The 20,215-nt window shown below is 34.6% G+C and overlaps 1 protein-coding gene across 1 annotated transcript; it reads right to left on the bottom strand.

Moving 5' to 3' along the window:
• Window positions 1-11,025: 11,025 nt before the first annotated feature.
• On the bottom strand, window positions 11,026-12,894 carry LOC143596960 (nifU-like protein 4, mitochondrial). Its single transcript, XM_077075604.1, has 5 exons — window positions 12,800-12,894; window positions 12,540-12,721; window positions 12,364-12,467; window positions 12,168-12,279; window positions 11,026-11,031 (listed from the first exon to the last, which is right to left on the bottom strand). Exons 1-5 carry the CDS (start codon window positions 12,864-12,866, stop codon window positions 11,026-11,028), a joined length of 471 nt encoding a protein of 156 aa, XP_076931719.1. The 5' UTR covers window positions 12,867-12,894.
• Between the last annotated feature and the right edge of the window lie 7,321 nt (window positions 12,895-20,215).

The raw sequence follows: 20,215 nt of genomic DNA, 5'->3' as shown, positions 1-20,215 counted from the left end.
TAAGTTTGACCAAGGGAAGAAGATATAAATACTCTAAACTGACCTTCAATTATATACACCAGAATGCACTTTTAAAGAAGACAAAGATGATTTATCCTCTATTCATCCAATTAATTTTGGATCACTTGCTTCCCGGTACACCCAAACCCATTAAAACCAATGAAGTTGATAAAGATGGAAAAGAAATAGAGCTCTTTGATCCTTTTCATGTCAAGGAGGTAAGAGATGTGGCAATGACCACCATTCTGAAACCTACTGGTAAAAGTTCTTATTCGTATCAAGGTGAGCAGCCAGGTCTTAAGATTGATCAGTTCAAGGAGACAGATTCGGACAGTGATGTGGTAGTTGTTGGAGATGATGATGATGATGATGCTGGTGATGGTTAGGATGAAGGTGATGACAACGAGGAGGAAAAACAGGATGATGAACCTGTTGTTGAGCGTGAATCAGAGTCAGCTGAACAAGAGTCAGATCTACCTTCTGAGGATGTGGAAGGTGAGCATAGAACTAAAAGAAGACAAGACAAGAAAGGGAGGAAATCTGGTGAGTCCTCGAAGACTTCTGTTGTTGTTGCTGAAGAATAAGGGGAAGACGAGCCTGTTCGTCCTCCAAAACGGTTGAAAAAGGCTAAAGACTCCATGAAGCCTTTACCCTCAAAGGTGCCTCGTCTCAAGGTAACCTTTCCTTCGACTTCTGAGATGTTGTCTCAACCCTTAGCAACCCAAACCACATCACCCCAAACCTCCATTCCCGACCCGCACGTAGGATCTCCCAGAACCTTAGCAAGAGCCCTAAAACCCCTCCAACCCAAAAAAATCAAGGTTACTAAAACACAAACTCCAATCTCACCCAAATCAAAACCCAAAATCAAAATCACATCACCCAAGGCCCGAACCAAACCTAGACCCAAAGTTATCCTTAGGAAGAAAACCAAAACCCAAGGACCTTCCTTAGTGGGTGATCCCGTTAACTCACCCAAAACCTCCCCAACTCGCTTAGATAAACCAATGCCCTCCATGTTTGAGGACATACCTTTAACCACCCAAACCGAAGCCTCTACCACACCTAGGACCACCTCACCCACATATCAATTTACCTCACCTATTAAAGACACATCTTTTTGGTCATCCACATTCACCACTTCTAGCCTAACCCAAACCACCTCAACAACCATAGAAACAACCACCACACCAACTAGCCTACCCTTAACCACAACAACATCCTTCCCAACTTTAACTTTAACCTTACTCATGCCAACCATACCTCACTCAACCATATCCACCACACATCCCTCAACTCTTAGGAGCCCCACCATTACCGACACTCCCATCTCAAGTGGGAAGTCGAAGAAGTCTCCTGTGTCCAAAGATCCTATCCTCGATAGGCTCGCAGCACTAAAAGAGGCAAATGAGAAATGTGCAAAGCATGAACTCACGTTGATCAAATTCTTAAAAGATCAACAAGCAATAAACCAGGAGGTCACTCGTCGGAGCGATGCCTTGGTCGATTAGTTGGCCATTCTTCAAGAAAGACATAGTGTTGATCAAGCAAGGATCGAGAGTTAGCAAAAATAGATCGACCAGCTGCAGAAAAAGATTGAAAATTAGCACTTATTAATCAACAAGAACACTCTACACAACGTTGAACAACATGCTAACATGGAAAAGATTGATTCTAGAGTTACAAAGTTAGAAGCTGATCTTCCTTCCACTTCTCAAGTTGTTGATGACCTTAGGAAGGAACTTGAATCTTCTCTTGATCGTGTTTGGTTGGATTTTGAACGTCTTGAATCAAGAGTTGGTGGATTGGAAAATTCTGAGAATGCGGAGGTTAGGAGGTTAATGGGTGAAAGTGAGAGGTTAAGGGAATTGGCTGAGAAGTTGCAAGAACATATTAAGGAGGAACGCGCCGAACAGGGGCGCGTGAATGAGATACTTGTCAATCGATACCTTGTTGTCATGGAGGTTATGCGATTGACCGATGAGAATGTTAAGAACCTGAGGATTCATTTCATGGGAACGTTTAGAAGGTTTCTACGGGTAGCCGAGACAGGGGCTGAGCAAGTCAACAGACGATAAACCTTGCTTACTCAATTAGCCACTGATGCCGAGAGGGTCAGAGCTCTAGGAAGTGTACAAGGCTTCCTCTACACGGGAGAAACAGGTAAAGAAGGAGGTGAAGGAGGATCAGGCTCGAAGACTGCTGATGAGCCAGAGGTTGTTGTAGGAACCGTCACCGGCACCGAGCCTGTTGCTACTACTACTGTTATGTGTGAGTAGGTCAGTACTACAAGCTCAACGCTTGTTGCATCCACCACTAGTTCACAAGTAAGTGATGTGTTCACCACTTCTATGATTATTCGTACCGATGTACAACCAGAAGCACAAGGTGGTGGTGATGACGGTGATGATGATGATGAGGAGGACGATGATGACGAGTCCAATGGTGAAGACGAGGATGGTGATGAGAAAAATGATGATGACAACCATGAGTATGATAGCTTTGATGATACTCGTGGTGGTGGAAACCATGATGGTAGCGATGAATGGAAATCATTTAAGGAGTTGTTATTTCAAATATTATATCATATGCATGAAACTAATATGATCCAAACATGTGGTTCGAACAAATTTGAAGGACTACAATACTAAGTTTCAATAGTATTGTAGACTTTTCCAGCAACTAGTGACGCCCGAGTCCAACAAAGTAACCCGTTACATTTGGGGTTACCTCAGGAAATTAGAGACATGGTAAAGACTCATCTTCCACAGAGCATTGTTTCAACAATGGAATTGGTTGGTTACCTCAGCCTTATCAGAAACAGGGAGAAAGATAAGCAAAGGGGAATCTAGAAACGAGAAGAATGGAAAAAAAGGATACCTGATTCAAGGGTACGCATGTTGATAACAAGATTGGAGGATTTAAACCCATATTTCCAATAACGAATACATGCAAAAGATGTCATTTAGGACGATGTATATTTGAAGCAAGAACCTCAACAGTATTTGACTACCACAAGAAACCAGTTCATGTTTCTCATGACTGTTGGTAGTTAATGAGTTGCTACAACTGCAAGGAAATTTGGCACATTTGTCTTGAATGCCGAAAGAGGAATGTTTTTGGACGAGGTGCTGGAGGAAGCAGCACTAAGAATGAAGCCAAGAACGGGAATGCACAAGTGTTTATTCTAGACACCAAGAAAGTTGTTGACAAACTGGATGCATCATTGGTACCATGTTTGTTAACAAAGTTTATGCTAGGTTTTTATTTGATTCATGTGCCAAACAAAATTTTTATAGATATTAAATTTTGTTATCTATTAAATGATCCGTGAAGAAAATTAAATGAACCCTTAAACATAGAAACAACCAAAAGTAATGGCCTGGTTAAGAATTTTGAAGTTCTCAAAAATGGCAAAATTGTCATACCCGTTCAATTATTAACAATGACATTAGCTGGTTTTTAAATAGTCTTATGTATGGGTTGGTTGTCTGATAACCAAGCCCATATCACTTACAACAAGAAAATGAGAGAACTCCAAGCGCCCTATAGAAGAATAATTCGAATTGTTGGAAACACAAATTATGGCAAATTTTGCATAATCTCCAAGATCAAATCTAACAAATGCTTATACCAAGGTTGTTTAGCATTCATGACAGTCATAATTGAAGAATCCAACAAGAAAGAAATCAAATATGTTCTAGTAGTGTCAAACTACCTAGACGTATTTCTAGATGAGTTACCAGGAATACCATCCAATTGGGAAGTTGAATTTAGAATAGACTTAGTACATCGTAAGGCTCTAATAGCCAAATACCCTTATCGATTAGCTTCAATAAAAATGAAAAAACAAAAGAAAATTTTGGATGAACTCTTGGGAAAAGGATTCATTCTACAAATATCATCACTATGGGGAGCTCCAGTATTGTTCGTAAAGAAGAAAGACATCTCCAATAAAAATGAAAGAACAAAAGAAACAGTTGGATGAACTCTTGGAAAAAGGATTCATTCTACCAAATTCATCACAATGAGGAGCTCCAATATTGTTCGTAAAGAAGAAAGACAGTTCGATGAGGATGTATATTGACTATACAGCTTTGAACGAATTAACTATTAGAAATCGATGCCCACTATCCATAATTGAGGGCCTATTCGATAAATTGCAAAGAGCGAGTTTCTTTTCAAGGATAGACTTACGTTCAGGAAATCATCGCTTAATTCAAGGAAAATATATTTCGAAGACAACCTTTAGAAGAAGGTATTGACATTATAAGTTCACGGTCATCCCATTCGAACTTATTAATACTCTAGCTGCATTCATTGATATGGTGAACATAATTTGTAAGCCTTGTTTATCTAAATTCTTAATCGTGTTCATCGATGATATACTTATTTATTCTAAATCAAAAGAGGATCATAATTTTTATCTCAGGGTTATACTTGAATTATTCAGATATGCTAAGTTCTCCAAGTGTGAATTCTGGCTAAATTAAGTGCAATTGCTTGATCATGTTATTAACGCTAATGGCATACAAGTAGATCCTGCTAATACTTAAGCAATGGCTAAATGCGAAATTCCAAGATCACCGACCGTAGTTAGAAATTTCTTAGGTTTAGTTGGATAATACAGAAAATTTATCGACAATTTCTCCTGAATAGATATCCCTCTTATTCCATTAAATATCAATTCAGACCAAAGTAACAAGAATCATTCGATATACTAAATAAAAAGTTTACAAATGCACGTATACTGGCTTTGTTAGGTACATAAGACTTTGTTGTACATAGTGACGCATCTCATACAAGTTTGGTTTTGTCCTTATGCAAATAAACATGATCGTAGCTTATGTTTCAGGTCAGTTGAAAGTATACTAAACGAACTATACAACTCATGACCTAGAGTCAGGTTCCTTAATATTCACCTTGAGATTATAGAGGCATTATCTCTATGAAGTTAATTTTATGGTGTATACTGATCATAAGAGTTTGAAACATATCTTTGATCAGAAAAAACTTAACATGCGTGAAAGAAGATGGATGGAAACCATGAATAATTATGATTACGAAATAGCGTATCATGAGGGAACAACTAATATTGTAGCCATCACATTTAGAGCATAAGAAACCCACGAGAGTTAGAGTATTAAGATTAGAACTTCATATATATAATCAAATAAATTAAGAATACTAAAAAACAAGCGATAGAAGAAAATCAAATCTCATAAGAAAAACGGAATGGTACTATTGACTTGTTAGTCAAAGACGATGACGATATTAGCAGACTTGGGAAGAGAATCTGGGTGCCAATCATAGGAGATTTGCATGAAAGAAGATTATAAAAGAAGCACACAAATCTAAGTATATGATGCACCCATTAGTAACAAAATGTATCAAAATCTTAAGACTAACTACTAATGGAATGGAATGAAAAGAGATATAGCTCTATATGTTGCCAAATGCTTGCCTTATCTACAACTAAAAGTTGAACATCATAAGCCATCGGTTTATTGCAACCACCGAAACTTTTGGTTCGGCAATGGGAAATGAGAACCGTGAAGTTCATCACGAATCTTCCAAACACATCACGTTAGAATGATGCTATTTGGGTTATCATTGACAGCTTAACCAAATATTCTCATTTCTTACCTGTCAAATAAAAATTCTCTAGGGATATATTGGGAAAAATATACGTGAATAGTATCGTATCATTACATGGTGTGCCATTATTTATCATATCTGATCCAGACTCTAAATTTGAGTCTCAATTCTAGAAAAGATTCCAAAGTGCTCTAGGTACGCCATTGAATCTTAGCACTGCTTATCAAGCTCAAAAAGATTGCCATAGTTAAAGAACAATTCAAACATCGGAAGATATTCTTGAACTTGTGTGATAGATATAGTAAATGAGAATTTAACAAAAAAAAGTCATATTTGGGTCAAATTTTCGCTAGTTGTTTATTAGTGAATGACTTATTTCTTTAAGAAGGATTTCTCCCATGATTCCTCCTTTATATCCGTATGTGTGTGACTGTTTGACCCTATAGCCAAAAATTTTCATCACTACATGGCTTCTTATTTTTATTTCGCATATTTTATTTTGAAAATACACGGGTAGAGTTTGCCAAAAGTAACCCGTTAATATATTGGTTTCACACACATGCGGCATGGCATGCCAATATATTATAGTTTCTTTTTCATTTTTATTTTCTTTTGTTCTGTAACTATGCAATAAGAAAGCAGCGTCATTGATATGTGATTTGATTATTTAGGTTCATAATTCACCCTAAGCGATCAAGTTTTATTTGTGTTGATCAAAAGACTTTGTGTGTTCAGTATTTACTTTGTTGGGAAATTTGGACTGTGTTGCCTTTGATTTATCTAAAGTCCTAAAAGCTACGTCTCATACTGGCTTTTGTTAACCAAGATTAGTCATAAAAGGTTATTATCAATTATACATGGATTAATTAAACAAACAGATTTATAAATATTGTTTTCTTCAATAATTTACTTTGAACTTTATTAAACTACTTCAATTTAATTTTTAAGCATTTATTATTTGATATAAATGTTACTAATTTTTCAAACGTATTTTATCAGATTATATTGCTAATTACCATTTAAGTACGTATTCATTTTCATACCTTAAAATCGGATTTTACTGTAACAAATTTATTTAATGGAGTATTTGGTTTATTTACTTACCCAATCATAGCATTAATTTCAAAATATTTTCATTAAGATATTCCTAAACTAATAATCATCCATGAATGCATTTCCACAAGTACATGTTAGACCCAATCATAGCATTTATTTCATAATAATTTCATTAAATTATACTGCAGAGAAAATCCTTACTTAATCGGCAAAATGCATCATTTCCAAAACACTAAACTGAAACGCCATGAAACTAGTGATAATCTTCTTCACCTTACTTTTTTGTTTGTTTGCAGGAGCAGCTGCAAAGTCATGTTTCTGGTCATATGGTTGGACAGTCATTCTTACCAACTATGTCAATAACATAACCACAGTTCAGGTTCATTGCAAATCCAAAGACGACGATCTCGGCATGAAAGACCTTAGATTTCATCAATCCACAGATTGGTCATTTTGTGAGAACTTTTGGTCACCGAGTACTCTTTTCTTTTGCCATGCATATAAGGATAATCAAGAACAAGCTTTTGATGTTTTTAATAAAAAAATAATCAGGCCGCATTGTCGTGAGACGGATAGCCATGCAGATCACTGGAGATGCAGTTGGTTGCTTAAGGAAGACGGCATATACATTAGAGATCGAACGGAAGGCCATGGCCAGTATAAAGACATTAAGATGTATGACTGGAGTAATAGATCAGCTTCTTTCGGGTTGGAATATAATGAGCAACATCTCTAGGTAACTAGCCTAGATGATGTTAACTAATTATCTTTTCAGTTTAATAAGTATTAAGTTATGGACTCTATTATTAAAACAAATAAGTTGCTTATTTTATTATAAAATTTACGATTTTTTTTTATTTTGGGTTTTGTTATTCCCAAAAATTACCAAGTATACTTCCGTGACAAAATTTGTAATGCTAGTTATTATTCTTGTAAAATTTGGTGAAATAACAATAAAAAAGACACAAGTAGTTACAAGGAAAGCCATGATCAATCTAGGATCTTCGACATAAAACATCAGGGGATGACGAAACATCGACCCTCCTTAGAAATAGTGTTAGTGTACGGTTTTGCGTCTCGATTATTTGTATTTATCGTTTGATTTTTATAATGTAAAAGTTATTATTATTATTATAGACTAGTTCGTTATGTTATGTCTAGTTCGTTAAAGATGTTTAACGAACTAGACAATTAAGTTAATGTTTCTCCCAATTCGTTAAGGATGCACTACAAGAAAAGTGATTATTAGAGACTAAATTATAAGGGACTAATATATCAGTCTCGAATACATAGTATCTATGACTGATTTATCAGTCACTAATAATATTAGGGACTGAGTTTTATGTGCCTAATGTTGGTGGCTGATAATCAGTCGCTAATACTATGACACCTTATCTAAGACTAAATTTCAGTCCCAAATGTGTTTATGAAAATATAAGGTTATTGTGAAAATTTATTGACGACAGAATCTCAGTCCCAAATTTGTAATGAAAAATTACTTAAATGTATGGTGACTGATAACGAGTCTCTAACCTAGAAGGAACATATTAGGGACTTGGACTAAACTATTAAGGACTTGTGTTTTAGTCTCAAATACATGGTATTTGGGACTATTTTTTAGTTGCTGATGCATTGGGGACTGTTTTTTACACAACATATTTTAGTGACTAATAATCACTCGCTAATATTTAGACACCTTATTAAAGACTAAATTTCAGTCTCAAATATATTTCTCTATAATGGAAAAATGGGGAAATTTTCTTAAAGATTAATCTTTAGTCTCTATTATGAGGGAATGTATAGAGATTGAATATCAGTCCTTAGTACTTTCAAAACATGATGAATTCGGAACTGATATTCAGTCTTAAATGTCTTTTAATGTAGGAAATGATCAGTAACTAACTTTCAGTCTCAAATTATGTTAAACAAATTCTACCATTTGATAGGAAGTATCAACGACTAAGGATCAATCGCAAAGATCTTTTTTGCAATCTTACAATCTTATTCAAGACTGATATTTGTCTTGGGTATATTTAACTCCTCAATATTTGGATTTTTCAAATGGTCTTCTGACTCTGCTAACAAGTGGTAGAACATTTTGGTATATTTGCGAGATTGATTTTGAAAACCTCTCTTTGTTGATGATAGTCAGGAAGAAGAATTTATAATCTGAGCTCCAATCTAGAAAAATTGTCTTCTTATATTTTGAACTTTAGTGGATGGTTGAGAATGCTTTAATGGACTAAAAGAGAAATACCCAACTTCATAAATCATGGTAAATAAATTTTCCACCCAAAAACTCTCTTTTCATATACGCAACCTATTTTATAAATAAATCCAAACTTTACATGTTTTAATTATTTAGCAAAGCATCAACGGCATAAAAATGACCCCCCCCCCCACAATCTCATTTACATTTAAACTAGTAGGAGAGCCCGCGCGTTGCAGCGGGTGTCCCAACTAATACTAGATTCAATTTTGTTATGCATTATCAGTCAACCATTTACAGTTTTAAACATTTTATTTCATCCAAAAATAGTTTGTAGTAGTGACAAATTGTCACACGAAAAGAACTCAAAATTCTCTATATTGAACTAAGAAATATTTATGTCAGAGAACACATTCGTCACTAATTGAACAAAGAATACCTTCACCACAACCACCTAGATTCTTGAGTGGACATTCTATACTTCCATGCTCGTTAGTTTGTCTTTTTTTTTGGTTGCGTTAAATTGAATATCTTGGAGAGCCCATATAAATGCCCTTCATGTAAGATTTGCAAAAACCACATATAAAAATGTAGCTATTTGAATTAAAGCAGCACAACCAAGTTGATTTATAGTTAAATACCCATAAAAATGGAAGAAATGTTAAATCCACTATGTTATGCTATATAACGGCAACCCATAAGTCAAAATTAGGCTTATAAACAAACCGAACAAAAATGAATGTTAAACACTATTAAATAAAACTCATCAAGGTAACAATTTAATAATAACATATTAACACCTTAATAAAATAAGTTACATCATTTCAGTAATGTATATTTCCAGTAACATATATCAATACTTTAAATGATGTTGTGTAAAATTCTCTAATGCTAATAACCGGTTAGTTCATAAGTTAACCATAATTATAACAATGTGAATAAAAATGAAAAACTTAGGTTATGCAAGTATGAAACACAACTTGCATTGCCGAGGATAAGCAAAGCCACATCCAAAACACCGACTCCTACTCGACAATGCATTAGTAGCATCTTGGTCAAAAGATTGATCTCGCATCATACCAACTCGACTCGTATTTGGACCCATGACCTGTTTTCAACCCACAAAATAAACTCATTGTCACCAACCCGACTTGATTTGGGCCCGTAAAATATACAACTTAATACCAGCTTGTCCCGGCATGTCGCAACCCGTTTCTGAACGTCAAAAAGACGCGACCCGTTTCTTACCCATAAAAGAATATATATTTTGACACCAACCCGACCCTTTATAGACATTTAGCGGAGGGCATATATGATAAGAAACGCATGAATTACCTTTAGTTCCATGATCTATCACCTTACTCTCCACTTAGAATGCCTCCTTGAATAGCAGTGCCAATAGCAATTGCTTCATCAGGGTTCACACATATCTAAACAAGCTGCTTCACCTGGAAACACATTTAGTCCAAATATTTTTTAACTTTATTTTGTAATTACGTATGAGGTAAAAATCAGTAAGAGAATTGTGTAAACATTACATTTGAAATTGTATGTCATCAACAACGTGATCTGCAGATGTAACGAGCGATTACTTCTGATACAGGAATGATACCATTATACCTGTTTTGACCCGAACCAAACTGATACATTGTTAAAATAAATCGACCGTTTTGACCCGAACCAAACCGATACATTGTTAAAATAAATGGACCGTTTTTTCCCGAACCAAACCGATACATTTTAAAAATAAATGGACCGTTTTGTCCCGAACCAAAGCGATACGTTTTTAAAATAAATTGCCCTGTTTGACCCCAACTAAATCAAGACCTTTCTAAAACAGCACGTGACCCGAAGTAGGTCAATTTTTTTAAATGGCGGGACCATAATGATACCAAAATGACCCGAACAAAAGTTATACCATTATAAAATGACCCGTTTTGACCCGAACCAAATTGATATATTTTTAGAATAAATTACTCATTTTGACCCAAACAAAACTGATAAGTTTTTAAAATGGCCCGTTTTGACTTGAATCAAAGCTATACCTTTTCAAAATAACATGCTGTGGCCCGAACCAAATCGACAACTTTTTAAAATGACCCATTTTAACAAGTTATACACAACAAATGTTTGCCGGTTAATGTGTGAAAAGCATCAAAAATTTAAACCTGCACCATAAAAGAAAATTATTTTATATTAAGTTAAACAAAAGAAAAAATCAAGAAAGAATTGATGGAGATACCTTGATGGGGCTCAACAAAGCACATGCTCATTATTCTACCAGAACACACTTCAGAAACTTTTATAAAATTAGTGCAGATGGAACAATCTTACCTAAAGACCAACCAAAAGTAACATATTTAGATAACCTGTTTAAAAAAATTGATAAGCACACTATGCATCCAAAAGTAATTTCTCATCCATATGTTAAATTGTTAACCATACCTTCTTTACAATTAACCAAAATTTATAAAAAAACACAAAGAGCTTATGGTAAAACTTCATTCAAAAGCTCAAGTAAAGCTTGTTTGAGTCCACTATCTCGGCTCTTTAAAGAATCTAAAAGCTTAAAGGTATAGCATGTGAGTAAAGAGGCCAACCTTGACACACACTCAGAGTCACTATCACCGGCTACAAAACCAAAAACCCAACTCATTTGAAAGCTTTGTACAATGGCGAGTTTAGCTCGTGAGTATGATCTTTTAGAAACCAGAACAAGAACACAACCGGATGCTGCACATCTGAGTCAATCCGATGTTCCATCTACCAAATGATTGTATTACTTTTGAACTTGTAGGTAGGCCTTCAAACTGATTTTTTAAAATGGCCCGTTTTGACTTGAACCAAAGCTATACCTTTTTTAAAATAACACGCGAGGCTCAATTCCTTTAATGTATCTGCAGATGTGATACAAAAGTGAAATCATAAGAAACAAATGCACATAATTAAAGAAAATATTGCTTATATTCTTCATTAACTATATCCATGTGTTTGAATTATTTGGAATCGTTGTCAACAGAAAGATAATAAAGAAGGAAAACTAATAAGCAAATTGATGGGGTTAATATAATAGGAGAAGACATGGTTAAGCAGAAAAACAATGAAATTTCTGATATCGAGAATTTTACCTGGGATCATAAACTCCTCTCTAGCATCTTCAATTCCAGAATTTCTATCCAGGTTATCATCCTTAATTTGTAAATTTTAACTTCGCAATGAATCAACTGCTGGGGAAAACTATTCAGTTTGATCGAATTTTAAATTGCTCTCTACATGAATTGCAGCAAATATTAATAACAGCTACCTCAGGCATATAATGCATAAGCATAATTTCGGTTCTTGATTTCAAAGTGGCAGATGAGCTTGGGCAACCGCTACATGTTCCTTGCATTTTTAGCTCCACAACTCCAGATAATCTGTCAAAATTAAAAGTGTTAAATATACGATATCATATATATTTAAGTTAAATATACAATAACCAGAGTATCAAAGAAGCATACAGATCAAATCCTATGTACTCGATCTCACCGCCATCATCCTGCACAACAGGTCGTATCCGAGTTTCCAATAACTCTTTAATCATCGCAACAGTTTCTGAGTCATCCTGCAACATTATGTGACAAATGATTGGTAACTTTAAAGATCAAATATACACTTAATAACTGCAACAAAAAGCAGTTATTTCATCGATGGCTGTATCCATAGAAGCTAAAGTGGTTGCATCCAGAAAGAGTGGCTGCCCATATGAGTAAAAGTCCATAATTGCTGCAAATATGTCAGGTTTTAGAAAATCCCAAGAAGCATCTTCTGACTTTGTTACAGTTATAAAATCTGAACCGAAGAACACACGAGTAATTCCTGCACCAGCAGAATAATCATGTTAATGTCATTAGGTAATCTATATAACCATGAACACACATAGCAAGATGACCTCACCATCAATTCCATAAAGGGCCTTTGCTAATGGTGAATTCAAGTTCCTTGTAATCTTGCATAAACTCATAGTGCAACTGTTTTCGGGTTTGCTAGCAGCTTTTAGAAACTGATCTAACCCGTCTCGTGTTCCATTGTCCACTTTGATGAAAAATAAATAAACTTTTGGTCAAAAGGAATGAAATAAAACCCAAATTTTCCCCAAATTTAGCACTCAATTTTAAATTAAACACAAATGGAAACCAACTGATGTTATATCACCGATTCATGTAACAATGACTACTAAAAAAACTGGAAGGCTCAAAAGGTATGTGCGTTATAAGTTCAACAAAAAACTAAACATATTCAACTCAAGTCAATCAAAATTGAACAAATGCTTTCAAATTTTAACAAATAAAAAAACAAACCGTTCGTTAGCATCCAAGTTAACTTGCAGGGCAATATCATATCAATAACCTTTGTATGCTAAGTAACACAAGCTTCTAAATTAAGTTCCTTCATAATCCAACCATATTGTAGACCTGAAAACACATTATAGTCGGGTTAGTTAAATAGTTAAAACATAATTGCTTATAGTTAAATCGTTAAAACATAATTGCTTAAAATATAAAAAATAATTTCTCAAATTCAAGTAATATTCTACAAAAAGTTAAATAATTTATTCGTTTCTAGGTTAAATAGGACGTGTTCATGTAAACTAGCATATGTGAAACTTAAATAATCAAAACTTACGAAATTTATTTGCTGACCATCACAAATCATCGTCGTCTGACTCAACACTATTAATCTCATCATTGGAATTTTCGGTGTCTGAATCACCCAGATGTGACTCCGAACCAAAGTCTTCCATGCTATGATCAGAGTCAGTTATCTCATCATCAACAAAATCATCTGTAATGCCATTAGAACCCTGATCATCAACATTTTCAATAATTTCTTCCATAATATCTTCATGGAGAAGGTTGACTTCCTCTAAGAAATCTTCTGCATTCTTGTGTTCTGGAATATCCCACAAGTGTCCGTGGGTAATTCTTTCAATGATTTTCCATTGTGAATTTGGTTTAAGTGCATCATTTATATAAAATACTTGTTTAGCCTGGTTTGCCAAAATAAAAGGATCTTCCTTATAAGCATTATGGGACGTGTCAATGCTTATGAAATGAGGTTCAAATGTCACGTGTTTTCTTCGACGATCAGTATCAAACCATGTGCATTTGAATAAAACAACACGATAGCATCTTATAAATGAAATTTCAATGACTTCATCAAGATATCCATAATAATCGTCTTCGATATCATTATGAACGCCAGGGACCATAACTCCACAATTTTGTGTTTGCCTACGATCATCTCTAGACTTAACTAAAAATTTAACTCCATTCACTATGTATCCCTTTTGTGATAAAACTCGGTTATCAGGAGGGCAAGACAATGCATATAATTCTTCATTCATTTGGGATGGATTTAACGAATACATATCTCGAATCTGTTCTCAATTTTTTTACATAATAATCATGTAGTTAGAGTGCAATACCAAATATAAAGTACATCAAGTAAGCAGAAAGTAATTGTTACCCGTTTAGCAAACCAATCCGCGAATGTAGACCGTTGCATCTCGGAAAAATCTAATGATTCAGGATGTTGCCTTTGTAAAAACTGTAAGTGTTCTCTGTCATTTGTAAATAAATATCAGTTTATTGACATGTGACATTTGATACTAATTTACAACAAAAATTATATAAAATAAAAAAACGAGAAAAAAACTTACTCTAAGTACGGTTGAACTTCATGGCAATTGTTAAAGATAAACCATATTGCTTTCTTCATAAGAATACTAGAAAGGTTATAAACTTCTTTCTTCCCAATACCTCGACCATTTACCCTAAAAATATCCAACACAAAGCTTCGAGCATCACTAGAGGTTCTGTCAGCGTTTCTGCCACGTTTCTCCAACTTTGATTCAACGCCTCGTAAATAGTGTGAACAAAAATTTATAGCTTCTTCAACAACATAACCTTCTGCAATTGAGCCTTCAGGTTTAGCTTTGTTTCTAACGTATCTCTTTAAATGTCCAAGGTATCTTTCGATCGGATACATCCACCTTGATTGCACTGGTCCACCTAAAATTGCCTCTTGAGGAAGATGCACACACAAGTGCACCATAACTGTAAAAAATGACGGGGGAAATATCCACTCAAGCTTGCAAAAAATCTTAACTATCTCTTCTTGCAATACTTTCAACTCCCTCACGTGTAATGTGACTTCAGTAAGTTTCTTGAAAAACTGAGATAACTCGACTAACGCATCACGAATTTGTTTTTGTCAAAAATGGACGAATTGCAATAGGAATTATGCGTTGAATTAAGACGTGGCAATCATGTGATTTAAGCCCATATACCTTTCCTTGCTCAACAATCACATTTTTAGCTAAATTTTCGGCATACCCGTCTGGAAAACATACAGACTTAAGTAAATTACAAAACTGTTTTTTCTCCTCTCGAGTTAAAACATAAGAAGCATGTGGTTTAACCAAATGATCACTCATCATCACCAAGTGAAGCTCCTTACGTATGTTCATATCTTGCAAATCTCGTCGAGCGTTGTCAGTGTCTTTTGTCTTTCCTTCTATGTTTAACAAGGTTGATATCACATTCTCACACACATTCTTTTCAACATGCATCACATCAATGTTGTGACGAATTAACAACTTGGACCAATATGGGATTTCAAAGAAGATGCTTTTCTTTGACCAGTTTAAACCATGTGGATCTCATTTTCTTTTTTTTTTCTGAAATGAGATGGGTGTTTTCCATGAGGATGGATAAGAAGATATTCCAACTGACATAAGCAATCATCTTCGTTGACTGGTTTAGGTGCAAGCCTAGTCTCTCTATGTCTATTAAAATCTCGTGCTTTCCTCCAAGCGTGATCTTGTGGGAGAAATCTCCTATGACCTACATATGCTATTTTATCTCGTATATGTATGCTGCACGCATCTTCATTGCATATTGGACATGCCTTGTATCCACTCGTGCTCCATCCAGACAAGTAACCATAAGCAGGAAAATCATTGATTGTCCATAGAAGTGCGGCGCGCATGTTGAATATTTGTTTTGATTCGCAATCATATGTTTTAACACCCTTTTCCCATAAAAGTTTCAACTCATCTACAAGTGGACGCAAAAATACGTCAATATCCTTTCCCGATGAATCTCTTCCTGGAATCAACAATGTCAACATAAATGAAGCATCAACCATAGACTTCCAAGGTGGCAAATTGTATGCTATGAGCACAACAGGCCACATACTATATGAGAGACTCATTGCCCCAAAAGGATTAAAACCATCACTGGCAAGCCCTAGGCGAACATTTCGAGGATCATTTGCAAAATTAGGAAACAATGTATCAAAGTGTTTCCGTGCTTGTCCATTTGTCGGATGCCTAAGAACCCCCTCCTCTTTGTTTCTTTGTTGATCGTGCCACAACATTTCCTTTGCGGTGTATCTTGAGGCATATAAGCGTTTAAGCCTACTTGTGACGGGAAAGTAACGCAAGACTTTTACCGGTTTCTTCTTCCCCTTACTATTTTCTTCATATCGACTAGTGCTACAAACTGGACAGTTTTGTAATTCTGCATATTCTTTCCAAAATAATGCACAATCATATTTACAAGCATGGATAGATTCATATCCCAATCCAAGAGTGCGTAAATACTTTTTCGCCTCATAATGGTTCCTTGGCAAGTTTGCATCCTTGTAAGCTCGGCTAAATAAATTCAGAATCATATCCATTGACACATTTGTCATTTTACATGTTAACTTTACGTTCATCAACTCAAGTAAAAAGCTTAGTACAGAAAACTCATCACACCCTGGGTATAAAGGCTTCTCCATATCGATAAATAACTTCTCCACATTTGGGTTATTACGTTGATCAGCATCGTCCCAGAAATTTTCAGCTTCGGTTTCGCAACCCGTAGGAAACGCGTCATTAAGTAACTCCTCGACACCGTCATTTGAATCGTTTTCACTTTCATCACACTCAGTATCTGTCCCATCTATTTCATAACCCGGTAGATGTTCACCGTGATATATCCATATATTATATGTCGGTTCAAAACCATTATGTATGATATGCTTAGAAACAATTATCGGATCATGTTTTCTTGCATTAACGCATTTTCTACATGGACAATGTATCTTACCTTCACTATCAGCATATCTTTTAGCCCAATCTGCAAAAGCTAGCACTCCTTTAATGACCGTTGGATCTGCCTTATTAGTGATTTTAGTCCAGTTCTTATCAAAAGTCATTCCGAAGTCCTGGTTAATGACAAACATGAATAAACAATTTATCAAACAAAACATTAATATTTGGTTTTAAAGGTAACATAATTTTAAACTTGGAAAGATAAACTCGTTTGGACCTGTTCTAATTTGATAGGTTTATCAATCGTGTCAGTCTCACCTGTTTTAATTAGTTAGGTTTACAAATCATGCCCTTTAGGCATACCCAAATCTAAACGAGTGATGTTCATGTTTAATCAATTTAATTAAACGAACCGGTTTATTTGGGGTTTGTTTTTATGATGTTATGATTATATATTAAGCAACAACATTAGAATAGAAATACCTGTAATGATTTTTTTTTTGTATAAATGAGGAAATTGTCAATGCCTGAAGCTTGGTGGAATTGTTGATTTTGTAGAATCCTTTCTCACATCATTAATCGAGCAGAACTGGACCTTCAGAATGTTCAAAAGCATTAAAATTAGTTACGACCCGTTTACTTTCAAAACGACTTATTCAGGTTATGCGACAGAACCAATGGTAGAAAGGCAACTTATTATTAATAAAAAACAAATTCATTATCAAAATGGTTGTGATTTTGACTAACAAGCACAATTTGTAATTTTTGAGCCTAGAATTGCAAGAATAAAATAAGTGCTGAAGCACAGTTTAAGTTGCAATATTTGTAAAAAAGTAAAAATGTTGACTTGAAAAAGTTAGTTGTCAAAAAAAATTGTCATCTATTAAAAATTATTAATATGACCAGACATATAAATTTTCAGGTCGTTTTGACGATTCGTGTCGTGTAAGATTCAACACAAAATAAAAATACGATACAATAATATAAGATAAACATTAACACATTGTCATTAGAAATTTAAAAACACTTATTAAGTAGGTTGATTAGGAGTAGGGTGTTAATCGGGTCAACCCGATCGGGTTTCGGGTTAATCGGGGTTTTGCAAAAGAAAAAACTAACCAGCAACCCGACCCTATTTAGGTTCGGGTTTGTCGGGTTCGGGTTAGTCGGTTCGGGTTTGTCGGGTTTGGGTTAGTCGGGTTACTCTATATTTTGAGATTAAATTTTATTATACCTAAACCCACTATCATTTTTGAAATCTATCTATTAATAAATTACAGAACAAATAAACAATGAGTCGAGCCCGAGTTCGAGATTGAAAAAACAACTCTCAAGTCGAGCTCGAAACAAGCAGAAGCTCGAGCACTAATAACTATTCGAGTTAATCGGGTTAAGCCGAATAACCCGATTAATACTTTTTGACCCTATTTAACCCGACCCTAATTAGCTTATTCAGGTTCTGGTCGGGTTTGGGTATTTTGGACACTGACAACCCATTAGAGTATCAACAATAAAAAGATGATAAAAAATGAACTAACTTCAGGGTCATCGTGTCCTTGATTCCTCTCTTTAATAGTCTGCAACAATACCTTTAAATTACATATGACCAATCTGCATATTATGCATCAAGAAAATAACATAAGTCTCATTCCATTTGAGCAAGTAACCTGTTCATAAACTGAGAAGTTTGAAATCAGATCAACGCATTGGATACCATCACATCCAGAAGTTAATACTTTATAAAGGATTTGTGCAATCTCATAGAAAAGATGGTAAAACATTAGCATCGACAAATTACTTGCACCAGATATAATTGGGACAAAACCTTCCTTGACTGCCTCAGCGTAAACAATCAACTATTACTTAAATTATTTCCCCATGAAGTCATTGAGAACATCAACAGGAGCATGTCATTTAAAGCAAATTACTTGCATCATGTTTTATATGAGACCCCAATCACAATCAAATCAAAATAAATCCGAGTTCAAAAGACCGACTTACCTGTGACCATTAAACCTACCGGATGATTATCATTTTAACAATAACGTCTTTATGATCTTTTTTTAAGAATTTTTTTTGGTTATCCGTATGTAGCCTAATATATAAGAATCAAACAATCTTTGTTGTTTGACCTTTTTAGTCAAATTACAGTTTTGCCTAAAAAAGCTTTCTACTTGTTATAATAACAAATTCACTTGACATTAGCCGTTACAAATTGACTTTTAACACAACTTTTAATCACGTAAACAAAATCATAACAAACAAATTTGGCAGAAAAGTTCGAGACAAAAAAATGATCTTTCATTTTAAGAAATAACTGTTTTTGTAAACATATGAGATCAACAATGATACGTAATGACTGATGATAACTTTATGTGTGCTAACTTGCGTCTAACTTTGCACGCGGCATGACGGTGTAGTTTTTTTTGAAAATGTCTTCTGTTGTTTATCATGTTTGTGTTTGGCTTAATAGTCTGATGATATGTTGTAGTTTGTTTCCTTTCATGAATGTATATGCTTTTACATTTAGTCACTTTGTACGGCCATCGTTATTCTTAAAGGTTGATTTATTTTGAAGGGTGTTTACATTGTTATTGTTTTCGAGTCTTCAATCCATATCAGGTTGCATCTTTTTTATTAGTTTAACATAAACTACCGTTAAGTATCACTTCTTTATGAATTATAGTTGTTAAATTATATTATAGGAGTTTAATTTTGAAGTTATGTTGTCATGTTATTGAGAAGTTACAATTATGAAGATTAAGAGGTTTTGGTTGAGGTTTGACTCTTGAAAGACAAAATAAAAGTATATATTGGATATAAACGGCCTGGTTGATTATTTGCAAGTGGCATTTTATTGTAAAGGCAATTTGTGAAGTTCTTATGGATGACAACAAAAAATTATGCGCTGGGGCAATTGTGGTATTTATAATGTTTTGAGAATAAAGGTTCGTGTGAAATTAAAGTAAATTACTTGCATATCAGCAAATATAATGTTTGACAACACCAGTAGAATGTCAAGAAAATTACTTGCATCATGTATTATGTGAGACCCTAATCACAAACTATATCACAATCAAATCCAAAAAAAAATCTACTTTACAATGAATATTCATAGTAATTTAAATTTCAAGACAAACATCTCTACTTTAAACCTCAAACAGAACAACAAAATCATCCTTTTTGTAACGGTACTGAGTAAAACAAAACATAGAATTTCTTACCTTTTCGTTAATCGCACTGACCGGTTGTTGTTTGTGAATGTGGTC

This window comes from Bidens hawaiensis, unplaced genomic scaffold (genome assembly GCF_021521415.1).
Source record: "Bidens hawaiensis isolate Kalapana, Puna unplaced genomic scaffold, B.hawaiensis_p1.1 tig00001758_1, whole genome shotgun sequence".
Taxonomy (NCBI): domain Eukaryota; kingdom Viridiplantae; phylum Streptophyta; class Magnoliopsida; order Asterales; family Asteraceae; genus Bidens; species Bidens hawaiensis.
The sequence above is the reverse complement of the archived record's forward strand: the minus strand, read 5'-3'. Positions and strand labels throughout refer to the sequence as shown.